Raw genomic sequence first — 21,734 nt, 5'->3', positions numbered from 1 at the left:
GATGACTGTCCCTGAACCTGGTGGTGTGGGACCTGATGGTTGAGGGGTGATGACTGTCCCTGAACCTGGTGGTGTGGGACCTGATGGTTGAGGGGTGATGACTGTCCCTGAACCTGGTGGTGTGGGACCTGATGGTCGAGGGGTGATGACTGTCCCTGAACCTGGTGGTGTGGGACCTGATGGTCGAGGGGTGATGACTGTCCCTGAACCTGGTGGTGTGGAACCTGAGGCTCCTGTACCTCCTGCCCAATGGTAGTAGGGAGAAGAGAGCCTGGTCCGGACAGTGAGGGTCCTTGCTTTCCCATGACAGTGCTCCATGGTGGGGAGGGGTTTGCCTGTGATTGACTGAGCGGTCGCTGTCACTTTCTATAGACGTTACCGGGTTTCTGTACACTGGCGTTTCCAGACCGGGCTGTGATACTCTGCCCAGTGCATCTACAGAAGTCTGCACATTCTCCTTGTGACCATGTGATTTCCCCCCTCCCACCCTTGTTCCAGTCTCCTCCCCCCCCCCATGACGAAGACACGTGGGTTGGTGGGTGACCTGCCCGCCGAAGGACCGTCCACGATCGAGGTTAGTTCCAGCAACGCCGCGGGGTGTGGGTGTACAGGGCGTGTCCGAAAATGTGAATGCATCTGCGGTCACGGAAGGGCGGCGATGGGGAGGGGGTCACTGATGTCCAAGGGGCTTCTACAAATGTGGATGTTTACAGTCAAATCCCAAAGACTGGCTTCGGGGGCGGGGCGGGGCGGGGCGGGGCGGGGGGTTTGGTTACAAGCTGCGGGACTTCACAGCAGTTAACGTGGGTTTTAAACAAAAGAAAACTGGAAGAACTTAATGGGTCAGACAGCATCTTTTTTTTCTTTCCAAAAATACTTTATTCAGGAATATTACAAAATAAAATTATTTACATAGAAAAAAACCATTCGTTAAATCTGAGTCCTTAATACAATAAATAAAGTTATTTACAATAAATTATGTGTTGGCTCTCTGTTCCTATTCAAATTAAAGATGTTCACAATAAAACATTAATTGACTCTCAAACTTTAGGCAAGGATTAAAGACTTATTTACAAGAAAGTTAAAATTATTAACAATAAACAACCAGGCGTTGACTGTCATTCCTTTACCGAAGTTCCTTTGCATTTCCAACCACTCCTGGGGCACCATGTTGACTCATCTATCCAGACCGCTGATGAGGGGTATTCTCCTCTCCACCCGACCCTTCCACTGGGTCAGGCGATGCAGATGCTTGCGGGGGCAGTAGGGTGGTCGCGGGGCTCCAGCAGCAGACTGGACAGGGCATTTGGGGGGGACGAGCGCCGGTGCTGGGAGTTCCAGCCTGTGCCGTTGGTCCGTGTGCCTGGGTTCCTGCCTGGTTTCAGCGCCGGCGATGTTGTTTTCTGAGCGGGGGGCCGCGTTCCAGAGCGGGCGCAGAGAGAACGCACCGTTGCTGTTGAACAGCTCTCCTCCGGTCGGCGAAGCAAGGCGGGCGTACCCGAGAAGGTGAGGAGATCCCAGGGAGCGGGGGCAGCAGCGTCCTGGGACAGAGGTCCCGTGGAGGGGGGGTCGGGCCAGGGGGACAGAAAGGGGTGCCCCTGGATGAGAGGGGATCTTGGACCTAGCACGGATCACGCAACGGTAAGGACACGCAGCGACGACCAATTTTGTCCCTACCGGCCCTCTGCAAGTCAATCCCTTACCCTCTACAAGTTATCTCGGAAGGTTATCGAGTCCCCAATCAGTTTACACTATCTTCCGCCCCTCGCTCTCAATCAGCTTCATCCCCTTTTCTTGGTTCTCCACTGATGGGGGGGGGGGTTATAGAACATAGGACATAGAACAGTATAGCATAAAACAGGCCATTCGGCCCACAGTGCTGGGTCTAACCAGCTAAGAGGCAAATCGAAAACGCCCAAACTCTAATCCCCCCCCCCGACCTACCTACACCATGTCCATATCCTCCATCCTCCTCACATCCATGTGCCTATCCAAACATCTCTAATGTATTTGCCTCTACCGTCATACCAGGCAGCCCATTCCAGACATCCACCATTTTCTGAGTAAAAAACTTACCCTCTCACCTTCAATGCATGCCCTCTGGTATTAGAGGTTTCGACCCTGGGTAACAGATACTCCCTGTCCACTCTATCTCTGCCTCTCATAATCTTGTGAAGCTCTATCAGATCTCCCCTCAGCCTCCGGCGCTCCAGAGACTAAGAGCCCAAGTTATGTGCGGTGAACTCGGCCTTTTCTCCCCAGAGTGACGGAGGATGAGAGGTGACCTGATAGAGGTGTATAAGATGATGAGGGGCATTGATCGTGTGGATAGTCAGAGGCTTTTTCCCAGGGCTGAAATGGTTGCCACAAGAGGACACGGGTTTAAGGTGCTGGGGAGTAGGTACAGAGGAGATGTCGGGGGTAAGTTTTTTACTCAGAGAGTGGTGAGTGTGTGGAATGGGCTGCTGGCAACGGTGGTGGAGACGGATACGATAGGGTCTTTTAACAGACTTTTGGATAGATACATGGAGCTTAGTAAAATAGAGGGCTATGGGTAAGCCCAGTAATTTCTAAGGTAGGGACGTGTTCGGCACAGCTTTGTGGGCCGAAGGGCCTGTATTGTGCTGTAGGTTTTCTATGTGCATTTGCTCCCTATATCCTTCCTGATGTTACCCCCTCTTGTCCAAAGAAAACTCTCCAGCTTAATATAGGAGGGGGGATATCAGAGGTAAGTTTTTTTAACACAGAAAGTGGTAAGGAAAAACATCTTCTTCCCCCCCCCCATGGTTCTCCCCCCGATGGTCTCCCCCCGATGGTTCTCCCCCCCCGACGGTTCTCCCTCTCTGACGGTTCCCCCCCTGACGGTTCTCCCTCTCTGACGGTTCCCCCCCCCCCCATGACGGTTCTCACTCTCTAATGATTATCCCCCTCTGACGGTTATTTCCCTCAGAAAGTTCGATACGGTGGCAATGTTCATACGTATATTGTAACTGGAAATAGCCTGTAAAATAATCTGATATCTGGAGTGATTCTGTATTCATCTAGATATGGAGTGGGATTGAGGATGCAGTTTGGTTCCCATTGATGATCAGAATATCACAAGTAGAGCAGGCAGAGGGAGCCCCGAACCATTGCTTTAGACCAATAAAAACCCCACTGGTCTCAGTCCTGAATTTAATTGGTGCCTGATCTCCTTCGGGCCCCTGCATAAACAGGCCTCTTCTCATCCGGGATCAAGCATCAACTGTCTTTCCACAGACAAACGGTGGCCACTTTATTAGCTGCCTCCTATAAAGCAGCCACTGAATGAATGTGTGTGGTCTTCTGCTGCCTGTCCACGCATTGTGTGTTCAGAGATGCTCTCCTAGACACCACTGTCCTAATTACTACAGGCCCTTACGTCGCTGGTGTTTAGAGCATTAATGATGGTCCTTCATCTCAGGGCTTCCTCCATCATGTCAGTCGCTTCCTCTCAATTTTCACGACTGTCAGTCACACAAGTCCCGGGTGGAGACTCAGGAATACCGTCACACTCAGATGTAGAAGGATTCTTCACTGCTGATTTCATAACAATTTTGTTTTACCGGTCAGAGATGTTAGCTGAACCCCTGAACCTTATCTGGCCTCTACCCTTTGACCTGTTTGGCATGGGTGACCCTCCCAAGAGCCAAAGCATAAAGCCCTAACTCCAGGCAACGTAGCTTTCTGAGTCGCTGAGGCACACAAGCCTCCAAACTACGAAAAGGTCATGGCCCCCTTGGAGGACCAGTGTTGTTACACGTGGTTATTTGAGTTACTGGCGCCTCCCTGTCAGCTGGAACCAGTCTGGCCGTTCACCTCTGACCTCTCTCATTAACAAGGTGTTTTCACCCACAGAACACTGAATTGTGTTTTTTTTTTGTTTCTCGCATCTTTCTCTGCAAAACCAGAGACTGTCGTGCATGAAAATCCCAGGAGATTAGCAGGTTCTGAGATACTCAGACCACCCCGTCTGGCACCATTCCAAGGTCACAGTCGCATTTCTTCCCCATTCTGATGCTTGGTCTTGACAGTGTCCGCATGCTTTTATGCGCTGTGTTGCTGCCACATGATTGGCTGATTAGGTACTCGCAGTAACCAGCAGGCGTACAGGCGTAACTAATAACGCGGTCACTGAGTGCACACTTACAATGTCGAGAGTGTCAATGTGGAGCGGAGAGCGAGCTTGGAAATCTGGCAGGAGCAAAGTTTGTTGGGAATGGCGAGAGTGGAGCGCTTCTGGGAGGGGTGAGGGACAGGTGGCAGTGCTGGACTACCAGGGGTGTGGGGGGGGGGGGGGGGGTTGGCACGGGTGCCGACCCACCCAGTCCTGAGACACCAGGCAAGGTCATTTGATTCCAAACAATTAGTTTATTGATTGTTATAGAATGCCTGTCTGGTGTTTCCCGCTCCCTCCCCTCTCCCTTCCCCTTTCTCCAACCATGATTCCCTTCTTCCTGCCCCCTTCCACTCTCAGTCCACAATAGAGACCCATATCAGAATCAGGTGTATCATTACTCACATATATCATGAAATTTGATTTTTTTTGCAGCCACATTGCAGTGCAGTACATAAAATTACCACAGCCCTGTACAAAAGTCTTAGGCACCCTGGCCATATATATACTGTATATATCTATCTATCTATATATATATATATATATATATATGCCTAAGACTTTTGCACAATACTGTGTGAGGAATTAGCAGTGGTGTGTTGGTCAGGGCACGACCTGCAGCAAAAAAAAACAACATACAACAATTGTAAAGATTAAGGAATGATTAAAAAAACATAAAGTTAAAGGTACAGGTGTCTCCCCCCCCCCCCCTTTACAAAGGTAGAGCGTTCCTATGAAACCTTTCTTAAGCCGAGATGGCGTAAAGCAAAGAACCATTAACTTATATGGGAAAAATTTTCGTAAAAGTGAAATTCCTCTTTGTATTGTGAAAACAGATTACTAATGTAGGTCTTTCGTAAAAGCGAAGTGGCGTAAAGTGGGGGGGGGGGGCACCTGTAAAAGGAAGAATATGGAATAAAATGTGGATAAATACATTTACCACGTAAACAGCATTGTATCAAGTGGTTGGAAGTGGCTTTAGTGCAGTGCCAGATGAACTAGAATGGTTGATCAGATTAACTGCCCGGGAGAAGAAACTTTTTGTTTCTGTTTGAAGTTTTTTGAAGTTTTTGTTTCAATAGCCCTATAGCTCTTTCCAGAAGGGAGCGTTTGAGACAGGCAGTCTGCAGAATGGGCAGTGTCAGAAATGATCTTTCTGTACATTTCTTTGTCCTGGAGTCCTGCAGTGATGGTGGACTACAGCCAGTGACTTTCAGAATCAGGTTTAACATCACCGGCATATGTCAAGAAATTTGTTAACTTTGCGGCAGCAATACATAATAATAGGGGGAAGAAAACTGTGAATTACAGTCGGTATCTCGATGTAGTGTAAAAAAAAGTAGTGAAGTAGTGTTCATGGGTTCAACGCCCATTCAGAAATCCTGAATCACTGAGTGTGTGCCTACAGACTTCTGTACCTCCTTCCTGATGGTGATGGTGAGAAGAGAGCATGTCCTGGGTATCGGGGGTCCTTAGTGATGGACGTAGCCTATCTGAGACACCAGTCCTTGAAGATGTCCTGGATACTACGGAAGCTAGTGTTCGTGATGGAGCCGACTGAGTTTACAACCCTCTGAAGCCTACTCCAATCCTGTACAATAGCCACCGCCCCCCCCCCCCCCCCCCCCCAGCCCCAGTCCCATACCAGACGGTGATGCAGCCGGTTCGAATCATCTGTAGAAATTAGTGAGTGCTTTTGGCGGCATACCAAATCTCCTCACACCCCGAATGGAATATCAATGTCTTGCCTTCCTCATTGCTGCATCAGTATGCTGGGTGCAGGTCAGGTCCTGAGAGAAATTGACACTGAGGGACTTGAAATTGCTCACTCTCTCCACTTCTGGTCCCTGTATGAGGGCTCTTCTGCTGAGCTGACATTTCCAAAGTGTAACGGCTGATGTGAGGACACTCTCCTCGAGCGGCAGTGCAGAATTGCACCGGTCTGCTCTGGCAAAGGTGGAATTAGATAGATAGATAGATACTTTATTCATCCCCATGGGGAAATTCAACATTTTTTCCAATGTCCCATACACTTGTTGTAGCAAAAACTCATTACATACAATACTTAACTCAGTATTCACCAACTTGCTGCCGGAAGTACGTTCTCTGTCGAGCCTTCTTCTCAACAAAGGAGATACGGTTCTCCCACGTGAGGCCCTGCAAAGTCATGATGCCCAGGGACCCGAATGTTGGAATGCTGAGTGGGTGGAGAGGAGATACGTTATGTATTCATTATTTGATTTTTGCTGAGTTACGGTGTAGAATAGGACCTCCTGGCTCTCGAGCCGCCCCCCGATCTAGCCTGATCATGTGACAATTCACAGTGACCAATTAACCTACCAACCTGTGCCCCTTTGGACTGCGGGAGGAAACCGGAGCACCCGGAGGAAACCCACGCGGCCATGGGAGGGAGAATGTACGAATTCCTTGCAAGTAACAGCGGGAATTGAACCCCTAGTGCAAAGCCCGCTGCTAATCACCAGGCCTGACAGCGTTCTCCTCCTGAAGCTGACGTGCATCTCCGCGGTTTTGAGGGCATTCAGCTCCAAGCTGTCGTGATTGCACCATCCCAGTCCGTGAAGAGGGTGGCTCCACTCCAGTTTTTTTGGATAAATTTAATCTCCTTTCATTTCTGACAGGCTGCATCACTGTCTGGTATGGGGGAGTGACTACCCAGGACCGAAAGAAACTGCAGAGGGTTGTAAATTTAGTCAGCTCCATCTTGGGTACTAGCCTGCGAAGTACCCAGGACATCTTCAGTGAGCGGTGTCTCAGAAAGGCAGCGTCCATTATTAAGAACCTCCAGCACCCAGGACATGCCCTTTTCTCACTGTTACCGTCAGGAAGGAGGTACAGAAATCTGAAGGCTCACGAACAGCTTCTTCCCCTCTGCCATCCAATTCCTAAATGGACATTGTACCCGTGAACACTACCTCACTTTAAAAAAATATATATTAGTCCTATTTTTGCACGGTTTTTAATCTGATCAATATGCGTACACTGTAATTGATTTACTTTTTTTATTATTTTATTTTTTTCTTCTATATTATGTCTTGCATTGAACTGCTGCTGCTAAGTTAACAAATTTCACGACACATGCAGGTGATAGTAAACCTGATTCTGATTTTGAAGTAGAAAATCTGAATACCCTGAACATTGTAACTTCCCCGTTGAAAGGAGTTTGTGATGTGTGAATCGGTCCCAGGCTTCCTGCAGTACAACGGCATCCACATTGCAAAAGGACTTCAGTGGCCATGGCGCGCTTTAGGTCAATGCTTTGGGCGACACGGTAGCGCAGCGGTTAGCGGCTACTGCACCACCAGCGACCCGGGTTCGATACCGCCGCTGTCTGTACGGAGTTTGCATGATCCCCCAGTGAATGCGTGGGTTTCCTCCAAGTGCTCTGGTTTCCTCCCACAGTCCCAAAGGATCATGGGTTAGCTGGTCACATGGGCGTAATCAGGCAGTGCAGGCTGGTGGGACGGATACTGTGCTGTATCTCTAAATCTATGTTTTAAGTTTAAAGCAAATTTATTATCAAAGTACATATATATCACTATATACAACCCTGAGGTTGATTTTCCTGTGGGCGCCCTCAACTAATCTATAGATCAGCAGCTATAGCAGAATCGATGAACTAGGGCTTTCAACCGCAGTGCAGAAGACAGGAAACAGAGCAGATGCAGAAAGAGGAGACAATAATATCAATGAATAAACAGTAACTATCGGGAACGTGAGTCCATTGGCGGTGGGAACATTTCTACGAAAGTAAAACTCTCAGAGTGTGTGAAACCTGCGCCTGAGAGGAAAGGATTGTTGATTGGGAAAGGGGTGGGAGCATCCCAGAGCAGGGTTCCTGGACAGAGAGCATTCCTTGGGACAGGGGGTCTCTGGATGGAAGGAGACAAGAAGAGGAATCGGGGGGGGGGGGATAGAGAAGGCCACGTGGTGAGCGGAGATAAGGGGGGGGGGCTGCCTCCGATGTTATTGGAGGCACGAGCATATAAAAAGTTGTGATGGGTGCCCTTCAACAGCAAGACTGTGTGGCATTGCCCCTGTGACATCACAACTCCAGCTATGACATCACCGAGCTGAACAATAGCTCTCGGGTAACGGCCTCGTCCACCCCCCCCGACCGTGGTAAAACAAACCACATTGCCTCAGGGTGTAGACAGAGAATTGGATCTGCTCAAAGGATTGGTTGAAGAGGTAGGTTTTACTGAAGGACTGGGTGACCTATATGTACTATTTGATTGTTTTTTGGTATTCACACACTGTCTTCTTTTGCACATTGCTTGTTTGTCAGTCTTTGTGTGTAGTGATTCTGTGACACTACACTTGAACCTAGCAAGAAGTTGATAGATTGGGCCTGAGAGGGAAATGGATCAGCCATGACGAAATGGTGGAACAGACTTGATAGGCCAAATGGCCTAATTCTGCTCCTATAACTTATGGTCTTGATGCACCATCAATAACTCACGCTGAGACTTAGGAAGTGAGATATCGGCTTTTATTGACTGGAAGAATAAACAGCACTACATCCTGGGGAAAATGAGGGAGAGCAGCAGCCCACAGTCGCCTTTATACAGGGGTCTGTGGGAGGAGCCACAGGAGCAGTCAGACAAGTATATCTAGTTCACCACAGGTCTTAATCTATTTTATTTCTTTGTCCTACTGTGAATTGGCTGCGAAAAGTTGAATCTCAAGGTAGTATATGGTGATAATAAACTTTCTTTGAACTTTGAAAGAAGGAAAGGGAGGTGTTTTGTGGGTTTCCAGGGCTCGGGTCCTGGGTAGCTGACCACACTGCCGACGCTGGTGTTAGTGGATTCGGGGATCACGTGCTGGCCAGCACAGGAGTGCTGACTGGTATGTCCACCGGGGACACGCAGGCTCCAGGCTGTACGGGCAATCGTGTCAACATGGCCCCAGGAGTTCCTCCTGGGGTCCTCAACAAAGCTGGTCTCTCTGCAGCAATACTGAGAGGCCACAGACATGAGGAGATGTGCCGATGCAACACGCTCGCACACAAAATGGTGCAGGAACTCAGTAGGCCAGGCAGCAGGAAGGAATCAGGTTTATTATCACCCGCATGTGACGTGAAATTTGTTAACGTAGCAGCAGCAGTTCAATGCGATACATAATCTAGCAGAGAAAAAAAATAAAAATAATAATAAATAAACAAGTAAATCAATTACAGTATATGTATATTGAATAGATTTTAAAAATGTGCAAATACATAAAAAAATTTTTTAAAGTGAGGTAGATTCAATGTCCATTCAGGAATCGGATGGCAGAGGGGAAGAAGCTGTTTCTGAATCGCTGAGTGTGTGCCTTCAGGCTTCTGTACCTCCTCCCTGATGGTAACAGTGAGAAAAGGGCATGCCCTGGGTGCTGGAGGTCCTTAATAATGGACGCTGCCTTTCTGAGACACCGCTCCTTGAAGATGTCCTGGGTATTTTGTAAGCTAGTACCCAAGATGGAGCTGACTAGATTTACAACCCTCTGCAGCTTCTTTTGGTCCTGTGCAGTAGTCCCCCCATACCAGACAGTGATGCAGCCTGTCAGAATGCTCTCCACAGTACAACTATAGAAGTTTTTGAGTGTATTTGTTGACATGCCAAATCTCTTCAAACTCCTAATGAAGTATAGTCACTGTCTTGCCTTCTTTATAACTGCATCGATTATGTTGGGACCAGGTTAGATCCTCAGAGATCTTGACACCCAGGAACTTGAAACTGCTCACTCTCTCCACTTCTGATCCCTCTGTGAGGATTGGTATGTGCTCCTTCATCCTACCCTTCCTGAAGTCCACAATCAGCTTTTTTGTCATACTGACGTTGAGTGCCAGGTTGTTACTGTGACACCACTCCACTAGTTGGCATATCTCACTCCTGTATGCCCTCTCGTCACCACCTGAGATTCTACCAACAATGGTTGTATCATCAGCAGGTTTATAGATGGTATTTGAGCTCTGCCTAGCCTCACAGTTGTGTGTATAGAGAGAGTAGAGCAGTGGGCTAAGCACACACCCCTGAGGTGTGCCAGTGTTGATCGTCAGCGAGGAGGATATGTTATCACCAATCTGCAGAGATTGTGCCTTGCGGTTAGGAAGCCGAGGATCCAGTTGCAGAGGGAGGCAACCTCTCAATCAGTTTTGTGGGAATGATGGTATTAAACACTGAGCTATAGTCGATGAACAGCATCCTGACGTAGGTGTGTGAGGGAAGGGCGGGGGTAATTGACAGTAATTGTCCCCCCTTCGCTGTTCCCCATTCCTGTTTTCCTCTCACATCTTCACTTTTGACTTTGCCCATCACCTTCACTTCCCTTTCTTCCGTGGCCTTCTGCGCTCTCCTATTAGATCCCAGCCCTTTATCTCTGTCACCGATCGACTTCCCAGCTCTTTACTTCACCCTGTCCCCCTCTCCCAGTTTCACCCATCACCTCCGACCTTGTACTTCTTCCACCTTCTTACTCCGACCTTTCCTCTTCCTCTCCAGCGCTGACGAAGGGCCTCGGCCCGAAACGTCGACGGTTCACTCTTTTCCGCAGACGCCGCCTGGCCTGCCGAGCTCCTCCAGCGTTTTGCGCGTGCTGGCGGAAGATTACTTCGCCCTGGAATCTGGCCTCGGCCAAGCTGACCAACCCCGCTTCCTGCACCGTGACGACGGCCGCACCACAGAAATTAATCGAGAATTTCATTTACAAACGCAGCGTGGTGGCGGGCAATTCCAGCCTAACGAGACTGCGCCGCCAAATTACGTCCACGTAGCCAATTGACCCACAGATGTTTGGAATGCAGGAGGAAAGCGCGGCGGCTGGAGGAAATCTGCGCTGTCACGGGCAGAGCACACAAACTCCGTATACACACCATCGCCTGCATGAAAACGGTAATCCTCAGGCCCCTCTCACCCTCAAGGTGTGCCCTCTCATTTTATACACGCCTACCCTGGGGGGAGGGTGCGGATAAAGTAGAGCCATAACATACAGGAGCAGATCTAGGCCACTGTTTCCTCCTGACTGATCCTTTTACTCTCTCACCCCCAATCTCCCGCCTTCTCCCCGGATCCCTTCGTGCCCTGACCAATCTATCAACCTCTGCCTTAAATATAACCAGTGAGTTAGCCTCCATGGCCGCCTGTGGCAAAGATATCCACAGATTTACCACTCTCAGGCTGAAGAAAGGTCTCTCTCTCTCCTCATCTCCGTTCTAATTGGACGCCCCTCTATTCTGAGGCTGTGTCCTCTGATCTTGAATTTCCCTCCATCCTATGTGACCATTTCGTCTATCTATGCCCCCTCGTGGTTTTATAAACCTCTTTGAATGCCAGGCCTCCTGCGCTTCAGGGAAAACACTCCCGGATTATCCGAGCCCTCCCTAGGCCTCAGTGGCAATCCTCTCTAACCCAGTGAAATGTTTCTGTTTCCAGATGATCAAGTGGGCCCCGACTGGCACTGAGAATGGGTAACACACACTCGGAGACTCCCATCCCCCAGCGGGAACAGGAAGTCCCACCGCAGGCTGCTGAGGAGACTGAGAGAGCTGGCCCGGGCACAAACTTCGGCAAGAATGAGGAGCCAAAGGCAATGCCACCCCTGGCCAGCGGCCTGGAGCGCGATCCGGGCCCCCAGGCTGGGGAGGGCGATGCCAATCCCCAGGTGGGCTTGGGCGACCTCCAGGTGCCGGGCACTGGCCTCTCTGCCAACACCAAGGCCAAGCTGTGTCAGAGCAAGAAGAGGAAGATTGCCAAGGCCCGGAAGTGGGCCTCGGGCCAGGAGCCGGCGACAATGGCGGAGGGCAGGCTGGAGAGCAAGAAGCCGCAACCGATGGGCATGGCAGACCAGGGCAGGGCACCTCCTCGATCCCTCCAGCCGGAAGTGGCAATGCATACCAACTACCTCAGTGGGGGCTCAGAGATTGGGGTTCAGGAGCCCTCTGACAGTTCGGGTCTCAAGGCCTGCCGTGGCCTAGAGCGAAGGGGCCGGGGAGAGCCCACTGGCGTCCCATCCCAAATCCTCCCCCCAGCTGGCCAGGGCCAAACAGGCAAAAGGGCCCCAGTGTCTGGGGCCTCCCGGGTTGAGGCAGAGGCACCCAAGCCCCAGAGCAGCCAGGCCTCTGCCGCTGGGAAGGAGTCACCCGGCAAGATGATCATGGTAGGCATCATCCCGACCTCTCCTGGTCCTGTGCCCGGCCAGGGATCTCAGACCAGCAGGAGGCACAATGAGGACGGTCCGCCAACTGGACAGGACAGGAAGCCCGACCCCACACCCGCAGGGCCAGAGGCTCAGCCCTCGGTCAGGACAGAAACACTAAACTGTGCTAAGCAAGCCCAGGGCCCGGGGCACGAGACCACGCCCCGGATGGGCTGCCTCAAACCCCACTCATTCCTCAGCAAGCGAGGGGCCCACGTGGACCCAGTGCTAGGCCCCACTCCACCTTGGGTCAATCAGCCGCCTTTTCCGGCCAGCCTCTCCTACAGTCAGGCCTTGAAGTGGGGGCTGCCGGTGGCCAGATGCCCAGCGGGTGAGGCCGAGGTGCCCAGGGAGGCCAGAGAGGTGCCGCAGGCCCAGGACGTTGCCTCCAAGAAGAAGCTGCCCTTCTATGAGCAGCTTATCGCCAGCCTGAAGAGCCAGGCCCAGCGGCAGAGGAGTGCCAAGCTGCAGAAGCCAATCTTGGGCCAAGAGGGCCCGAGCCAGTGCCAGCCTGCCACAATCAAGGCTGAGGCTGTGCAGGAGCCCCTCTCCACCCCCAAGCCTCAGGCTGAGCAGAAACCCACACCGCCGCCCTCTCTGCTGTCATCACTGCCCTCCGTCCAGTTCGAGGCCCAGCTCCGACCCCAGGTGCTGGCCAAGGCTGAGGGCAAGCCTGTCCCATCGATCCAACCAGTTTTTCAGATCCAGAGCCCCCGGACCTCCTGCAGCCTCTCCTCCGTGTCCCAGGGCCCTCCCCCTGGCTCCGCGAGGCTGCACCTACCGCTGCCCCTACCCATAGCTACAACTGGGTTTGGGCCCAAGCTGCATCTGAGCTCTTCCTGTGAGGCCCCAGCCCAGGCCCAGCACCGGCTTGAATGTGGGGCCTTGGCATCCACTCCATACCCCCAGCCTGGGCCTGACAGCGTGGCACCAGGACCCCTGCCAATCCAGCCTGTTGTTCAAAGCCAGAGTCAAGGGCAGACCGAGCCGGGCATGGCAGCCCAGCAGCTCCCCAAGGCCACCTCACCAACGCCACCACACCCGCCGACTACTTGTGGTGTCCAGCAGCTGCAACAGGGGCAGCTCGGCCCCTCTCCGACCCCTGCCGAGGCCCAGCCCCAGCCGGAGACCAACGTGGACCCCAATCCCCCGGCCCCAACCCCGATCCAGGCCCACTCTAAGCTGGCTGCTGCTAGGCCTCGGAAGCAACAGCAGCCCGCACAAAAGGCCGCAGCCAAGGCCAAGCCGCCGGCCCAGGCCAGCGGGAAGAAGGCGCCTCCGGCCCAGTGGCAAGAACCACCCCAGGTCCAGGCTGAGGCAGAACCGGACACGCCGCAGAGGCCGGCTGGCCGCTGGACGCCGTTCCAGGTGGACACGACCTGCACCAGGAAGTGTTATTGTCGGCACCGGGAAGAACAGGGCTCCATCAATGGCTGGTGAGTGGATGGAGGGTTGTTGGGGGTGGGGAGGGGCGTAGCTCACAAACGCTCCAGTACTCGTGCGTGCCGTCACCTGCTGCATCAGCGCGTCCTCACCGGAGCCCGCGGCTCGGGGCGCCAGCTTTTGTGGAAGTTTCCCTGGATCACTCCCAACAGCTGGTCAGAGCTTACGCCCACAGATTGCCCAGACTTCCAGCCTCCGACTGGGAACCAAATCAAAACAAAAAAAACTGCAGGTGCCCGAAATCCGAAACAAAAACGTGAAACGCTGGAAACACTCGGCAGGTCAGGCAGCGGCTGTGGAGAGAGGAACAAAGGCAATGTTGCAGGTTAAAGATTGATTCATTTTCTTCTTTTTTTCCTCTCTCACTCACCATCTTCAAAGTTAAAGTCAAAATACATTATTTGAGGGTTTCCGTTGGTCAGAGTTGACCATGGATATTGTGTCCCAGCTGCCTAGATACGCAAGCCTGGGCAGTCCGATATGGACAGCAAGGTATTGCCCGTGTAGCAAGCTCCCCCTCTCCACGCATCTGATGAACCCAAAGGAACGGCAGAGACCGACACAGTTTGGCACCAGGAGTTGCCAGTCAGTATTGAACTCAACGTAGAACTGCCTCACGGTCTCGTGAGTGGGTATGGCCACAAGGCAGCGGAGGTTTGAGATCAGAGTTCTCCTTCTCCTAGATGAACTGCCAGCCGCGGCTGACGAACCCCGTCTGCCCGAAGCGACTGGTTTTAAGGCGCCAGTAACCCACCTTTGCCCCTTCTCCTGTCAGTGGAAACTGTTCCTCCAGGCTTAGTAGCTGAGCCACACGTGAAGGCCAGGAGCTGGACTTGGTTGTCAGAGGCTGTTTGAGGCACCCGCCATTGGGAGCATTTAATAGGTGTACAGTCTTCGCTTCCCCTTCCTTTTTAAATTTTTTTCTCCTGCTTCTGCTTTCCCAGTTTTGACACGAGGAAGTTAATTGCTCCTCTCACCACAGATGCTGTCTGCTGAGTGTTCAAACACTATCTGATTTAAATTTTAAATCAGAATTCTTGTCCTCTTGAAATGAATGCTAACATGGTTAGAATTCACCGGCATATGTCATGAAATTAAACTTTGCCGCAGCAGTACAATGCAATACATGATGATAAAGAGAAAAAAACAGAATTGCAGTAAGTATTAAATAGTTCAATTAAGTAGTGCAAAAACAGAAATAAAAAATGTAGTGAGGTAGTGTTCATGGGTTCAATGTCCATTCAGAAATCTTTTGGCAGAGGGGACGAAGCTATCCCTGAATCGTTGAGTGTGTGCCTTCAGGCTCCTGTACCTCCTCCCTGATGGCAGAGGGGACGAAGCTATCCCTGAATCGTTGAGTGTGTGCTTTCAGGCTCCTGTACCTCCTCCCTGATGGTAAGACCAGAATTAGGCCATTCAGCCCATCAAGTCCACTCCACCATTCCATCATGGTTGTTCCTGGATCCCATTCAACCCCATACACTTGCCTTCTCACCATATCCTTCGATGCCCGACCAGTCAGGAAGCTATCAACTTCTACTTTAAATGTACCCACGGACGCAGCCTCCACCACAGTCTGTGGCAGAGCATTCCACAGATTCACCACTCTTCGGCTAAAAGATTCCTCCTTCCTTCTGTTCTAAAAGGTCACCCCTCAATTTTGAGGCTGTGCCCTCTAGTTCTGGATACCCCCATCAGAGGGGACATCCTTTCCATATCCACCTTATCTAGCCCTTTCAACATTCAATAAGTTTCAATGAGATCACCATGCATTCTTCTAAATTCCAGTGAGTACAGGCCCAAAGCTGCCAAACGCTCCTCATATGTTAACCCCTTCATTCCCAGAATCCACCTCATGAATCTCTTCTGGACTCTCTCCAATGACAACACATCCTTTCTGAGATATGGGGCCCAAAACTGTTGACAATACAACAGCAGTCTGACTAGCATCTTTTAAAGCTTCAGGATTATTTCCTTGTTTTTAATATTCTATTCCCCTTGGAAAAATGCCAGCATTGCATTTGCTTTCTTTATCACAGACTCAGACTTCTGGGAGTCTTGCACGAGGACTCCTAAGTCCCTCTGCACCTCTGATGTTTGAACTTTCTCCCTATTTAGATAATAGTCTGCACTATTGTTCCTTTTACCAAAATGCATTTTCATACCTTTCCAAACACTGTATTCCATCTGCCACTTTTTTGCCCATTCTTCCAATTTGTCCAAGTCCTGCTACAATCACACTGTTCCCTCAGCACTACCTACCTTTGTAACATCCGCAAACTTTGCCATAAAGCCTTTAATTCCACTAGCTGAATTATTGACAAGCAATGTGAAAAGTAGTGATCCCTATACTGACCCCTGAGGAACACCACTAGTCACTGGCAGCCAACCAGAAAAGGCCCCCTTTATTGCCACTCACTGCCTCCTGCCTGTTAGCCATTCCTCTAGCCATGCCAGTACCATTCCTGTAAGACCATAGGATTTTATCTTGTTAAGCAGCCTCATGTGTGGCACTTTATCAAAAACCTTCTGAAAATTCAAGTAAATGACATCCACTGCCTCTCCTTTGTCCACCCTGCTTGCTACTTCCTCAAAGAACTCTTTTGTCAGGCAAGATTTCTCTTTACAGAAACCACACTGACTCTGACTTATTTTATCATTAGTCTCAAAGTACTCCAAAACCTAATCCTTAATAATAGACTCCAGCACTTTCGCAGCCTCTGAGGTTAGATTAACAGGCCTATGATTCCCTTTCTTTTGCCTTCCTCCCTTCTTAAAGAGTGGAGTGACATTTGCAATCTTCCAGTCCTCCGGGACCATGCCAGAATCAAGTGATTCTTGAAAGATCCGTTATGGTCTTCATGGGTTATGGGAGTAAGAACAGGAAGGCAGATTATTATCTGAACGGTGTAGAGTTAGGTAAGGGAGAAATACAAAGAGATCTAGGAGTCCTTGTTCATCAGTCACTGAAGGTGAATGAGCAAGTGCAGCAGGCAGTGAAGAAGGCTAATGGAATGTTGGCCTTTATTACAAAGGGAATTGAGTACAAGAGCAAGGAAATCCTCTTGCATTTGTACAGAGCCCTGGTGAGACCACGCCTGGAGTATTGTGTACAGTTTTGGTCTCCAGGGTTAAGGAAGGACATCCTGGCTGTAGAGGAAGTGCAGCGTAGATTCACGAGGTTAATTCCTGGGATGTCTGTACTGTCTTACGTAGAGAGGTTAGAGAGACTGGGCTTGTACACGCTGGAATTAAGGAGATTAAGAGGGGATCTGATTGAAACCTATAAGATTATTAAGGGATTGGACAAGATAGAGGCAGGAAATATGTTCCAGATGCTGGGAGAGTCCACTACCAGAGGGCATGGTTTGAGAATAAGGGGTAGGTCATTTAGGACAGAGTTAAGGAAAACCTTCTTCTCCCAGAGAGTTGTGGGGGTGTGGAATGCGCTGCCTCGGAAGGCAGTGGAGGCCAATTCTCTGGATGCTTTCAAGAAGGAGCTAGATAGGTATCTTATGGATAGGGGAATCAAGGGATATGGGGACAAGGCAGGAACCGGGTATTGATAGTAGATGATCAGACATGATCTCAAAATGGCGGTGCAGGCTCGAAGGGCCGAATGGTCTACTTCTGCACCTATTGTCTATTGTAACCTCTCTCAGAACTCTGGGATGTCGTCCATCTGGTCCAGGTGACTTCTCTACCTTAAGACCATTGAGTTTGCCTGGCACTTTTCCCTTTGTAATAGCAATGACACTCACGCACCTCTCTAACACAGTTAGTGTCTTCCAGAGTAAAGACGGATGCAAAGTACTTACTAAGTTATATCCCATTCCTTTGTCCCCCATAACTACCTCACCAGCATCACTTACCAGTGGTCCAATATCAACTGTCACCTCCCTTTTATTCTTTAACTGAAAAAAATTAGTATCCTGCTTTGTAACTCAAGTCAAGTCACTTTTGTTGTCATTTCGATCATAACTGCTGGTACAATGCATAGTAAAAATGAGACAACTTTTTTCAGGACCATGGTGTTACATGACACAGTACAAAAAAGTAGACTGAACTACGTAATAAAAAAAAACACAGAGAAAGCTACACTAGACTACAGACCTACACTGGACTGCATAAAGTACACAAAAACAGTGCAGGCATTACAATAAACAGGACAGTAGGGCAACGTGTCAGTCCAGGCTTCGGGTATTGAGGGGTCTGATAGCTTGGGGAACAATAGACAATAGACAGTAGGTGCAGGAGTAGGCCATTTGGCCCTTCTAGCCAGCACCACCATTCACTGTGATCATGGCTGATCATACACGATCAGTACCCCGTTCCTGCCCTCTCCCCATATCCCTTGACCCCGCTATCTATAAGAGCTCTATCTAAGAAACTGTTACATAGTCTGGTCATGAGAGCCCGAACTGTAGTTGTTACTACAGTTTGCTGCTGACGTCCGAGGGTCAATTTCAGCTACATTTCCTCAGGAGTTTGAGGAGATTGGGTTTGCCACCTAAAACCCTCAAACTTCTAAAGATGTACCGTGGAGAACATTCTAACAGGCTTCATCGCCATCTAGTATGGGAATGGTGCAACTGTATAGGATCGAAATAAGGTACAGAAAGTTGTAATGTTAGTCAACTGCATCATGGGCACCAGCCTCTAGAATCCAAGACATCTTCAAGGAGCAGTGCCTTAGGAAGGCAGCGTCCATCGTTAAGGATCCCCTCCACCCAGGACATGCCCTCTTCTCATTGCGACCACCAGGAAGGAGGTACAGGAGCCTGAAGGCACACACTCAGCAATTCAGAAACAGCTTCTTCCCCTCTGCCATCCGATTTCTGAATGGACATGGAACCTATGAACACTACCTCACTTTTTTTTAATTACTTCTGTTTTTGCACTACTATCCTTAATTTAACTATTTAATATAGACTTATTTATTTTTTTCTATATTATCATGTATTGTATCGTGCTGCTGCCGCTAATTAAACAAATTTCACGACGTATGCTGGTGACATTAAACCTGATTCTGATTATTCCAAGTGGCCCGCAGGTTTGGTGGTGGTAACGCCACTATTCTGCGCTGCTCATTCTCTCGATGTCTTGTATTTTGTTCAGTTGCTTTTCACCGTCTTTCAGGGATTTGGGGATGGAGGCCCACCACACATGGCCTCGCACAGGGCTACTGGCCAAATTGCAGAGTCCAAGGCAGGGAAGATTCCTCGGTCTCTCTTACGACCATGCTTCCAGTGATAGGAGCCGGTCAAAGATGAGGCAGAATCAAAGCCTGCAACCATGGGAAAGCCTTGGTGGTGGAAGCAGATACTAAAGGGTCTGTTAAGAGCCTTTTAGACAGGTACCCGGAGCTTAGACATATAGAGGGCTACACACTAGGGAAATTCCAGGCAGTATCTGGAGTAGGTTACATGGTCAGTACAACATTGTGGGCTGAAAGGCCTGTAATGCGCTGTAAATTTCTATGTTCTGTTGATGGTGGCCCAGATGTGGGTAGGGAGGTAAAAAAACATCCCTCCTGACATCTCCAGGTTCAGGGTGATATCAGGGACCAGTGATGGTTTTAAGAAACAAGGTTCAGGGCAGCCTGCTTTGGTTATAAACCCCTTGTAACGGAAGGGCAATTGCAGGGTTCGGGTCTGCGCTCTGGTGCCTGGCTTTAGAGTGCGGGGGATGCTAGAGAGGCCAGCATCGATTGTGTGGGGGTGGCAACTGTCCATGCCCCTGCTCCCTTGCCACTGAAGATGCTCCCAGTCCTGTTGGAGGTGGTAGAACGTAGAAATCTACAGCACATTACAGGCCCTTCGGCCCACAATGTTGTGCCGACCACGCAACCTACTCTAGATTTCCCTACCGCATAGCCCTCTATTATTCTAAGCTCCATGTACCTATCAAGGAGTCTCTTAAAAGACCCTATTATCTCCACTTCCACCATCATCGCTGGCAGTGCATTCCACACACCCACCACTCTGCATGGAAAAACTTACCCCTGACACCTCCCCTGTACCTGCTTCCAAGCACCTTAAAACTAGGCCCCCTTGTGTTAGCCACTTCATGTTCCGTGTTTAAGATCCAGGAGTTATGCAGGAACAGCAACGTATTCCCAAACACAAGGGATTCTGCAGATGCTGGAATTTCAGAGCAGCACACACAGATTTCTGGAGGAACTCAGCAGGCCAGGTACGAATGAGCAGTCGATACTTTGGGCCAAGACCCTTCATCGGGGTCGCGTTCTAAACCAGGATAATGAAGGCCCGAGAGGTAAAATTACAGTCTGCAAGACCATAAGACGGTCGAGCAGAATTAGGCCATCGGGTCAATCGAGTCTGTCCCGCCGTTCCATTGTGGCTATTTATTACCCCTCTGAACCCTTTGATGCTCTTTCTAATCAAAAACCCATCAACCTCCACTTTAAATATAACCAATGACTTGGTCGGCAGAGCCCACCACATGATCAGATAAGGAACCCAAGACTGCTCACAATACTCCAAACACACCGATGGTCTTTCTATTGTGCCGGGACGTGGGTGAGAAGGTGCTTCGTAGCACGGTGCAGAGCGCACTGTAGCCGAGGGGCGCGAGAGCAAGAAGGAACGTTAAGTCAGTAGTAGACTATCGGCCAAATCTGCCGCCGGCAGATTACTCTGATCATCTCAAAACAATTCTGCCGTTTCTTCTCCCTCCACGCAGGACCGACTCTGTGAGGGAACCCTTCTGCGAGACACTCTGGGTGCGGACAGCCGTGCTGGCAGGTTCGCTGGTGGCCGGAACCAAGTTCTGCATGGACCATTTCAAAGCAGACAACAACCTCAACTGAATGAGCAACTCAAGCAGGGGACGCAAGGAAGCCCGAATATCTAGTTTTAGGATCTTAGAAATTTCTTCAGTTGGTACAGATTTAGCCAGACATACCCATCCCCTGCACTGTCACTATTTCCAATTCCAGACGGAACTCTGTACTATTTAGTGAATTAAATTATCCCAAGTTCCTGCAGCTTAACTGCCCTGCAGGCAAAATCAATCAAGATGTTATTTCACAGAGGAGCAGTCATTAAAATTTGCAAATCAACTCCTGTAATTTGCTACATTTCCAACTTGCAATATGCTAAACTTTCTGATGCAAAATGCCCAGGACGACATCCATCACCCATCATTTATGCTCGTTCAAATACCTCCCCCCCCCTAGTCCACACCTTGGACCATCCAATAGTACAAAGACTGGGTGGAACTTTCCTCTGACTCTTGACTTGCTTACTTCAAATAAAGTTTATTTCAAAGTTACCAAGGTGTGTGGATTTCTGAACTAAGCAATTTGCTGCATCTATACTAACGAATTACCGTGCTGATAGAATTAACTCAAGTGGAAGTTAAACTGCATCTCCATCTGTGGTGGGAGCAGTCAAGCATCAGATTGCAAGTCCCTACGAGGAGATAATCGGGGTCTCCCGGGAGCATCCACTGGGCCCTTAGGATCCCACCCATCCATCGCCCTCTCGGGCGGGAGATTCCCATACTTAAAAACAAGAAGGGTCAGGTTGGGAAACAGTTTCTTCCCCCAGGCCATTAGGCTTTTGAACTCCCTGCCATATTGCATTTGAAGTTTCACTGGTTGATCTATTCTGTACCCTACAATATTTAATTTATGCACTTTACTTTGTTTATTTATGTGTAATTTATTTGTTGCTTAGGGTTGTTATAGGGAGACAAACTCCCATTACCTATTAAATGCTCCCAATGTGTGCGCCTCAAATAGGCTCTTACAACCATGTCCAGCTCCTGGCCTTAACGTGTGACTTAGCTACTAAGCCTGGCAGAACCATTCCTGCTGACAGGAGAAGGGGCAAAGGCGGGTTACTTCAAACAGATGGGGCTTGTCAGCCATGGTTAACAGCTCATCTAGGAGCAGGGAAACACTGATCTCAAACCTTTACTGCTCTGTGGCTAT

The 21,734-nt window shown here is 49.8% G+C and overlaps 1 protein-coding gene across 6 annotated transcripts; it reads left to right on the top strand.

Moving 5' to 3' along the window:
• Positions 1–514: 514 nt before the first annotated feature.
• Positions 515–21,070, top strand: LOC140716488 (uncharacterized). Of its 6 annotated transcripts, none has more exons than XM_073029268.1 (4): positions 515–574; positions 10,853–11,028; positions 11,569–13,767; positions 20,480–21,070. In XM_073029268.1, the coding sequence occupies exons 3-4, from the start codon at positions 11,600–11,602 to the stop codon at positions 20,604–20,606; spliced, it is 2,295 nt and encodes a 764-aa protein (XP_072885369.1). In that variant the 5' UTR covers positions 515–574; positions 10,853–11,028; positions 11,569–11,599; the 3' UTR covers positions 20,607–21,070. The 6 variants fall into 6 exon arrangements, with proteins under 6 accessions (XP_072885369.1, XP_072885370.1, XP_072885366.1 ...); XM_073029265.1 differs by having other exon boundaries at positions 540–574; positions 10,639–11,028; XM_073029266.1 differs by lacking the exon at positions 515–574 and adding an exon at positions 1,141–1,506.
• The last annotated feature ends 664 nt before the right edge of the window (positions 21,071–21,734 follow it).

Source organism: Hemitrygon akajei, chromosome 25 (assembly GCF_048418815.1).
Source record: "Hemitrygon akajei chromosome 25, sHemAka1.3, whole genome shotgun sequence".
NCBI classification, from domain to species: domain Eukaryota; kingdom Metazoa; phylum Chordata; class Chondrichthyes; order Myliobatiformes; family Dasyatidae; genus Hemitrygon; species Hemitrygon akajei.
The sequence above is the reverse complement of the archived record's forward strand: the minus strand, read 5'-3'. Positions and strand labels throughout refer to the sequence as shown.

What these genes read in the sequence shown, in the direction of transcription:
- LOC140716488 (XM_073029268.1), top strand. Translation starts at nt 11,600, where the DNA reads ATGGGTAACACACACTCGGAGACTCCCATCCCCCAGCGGGAACAGGAA. An exon ending in CAGGGCTCCATCAATGGCTG is followed by an intron (nt 13,768 to 20,479) that starts GTGAGTGGATGG and finishes CCCTCCACGCAG; the next exon opens with GACCGACTCTGTGAGGGAAC.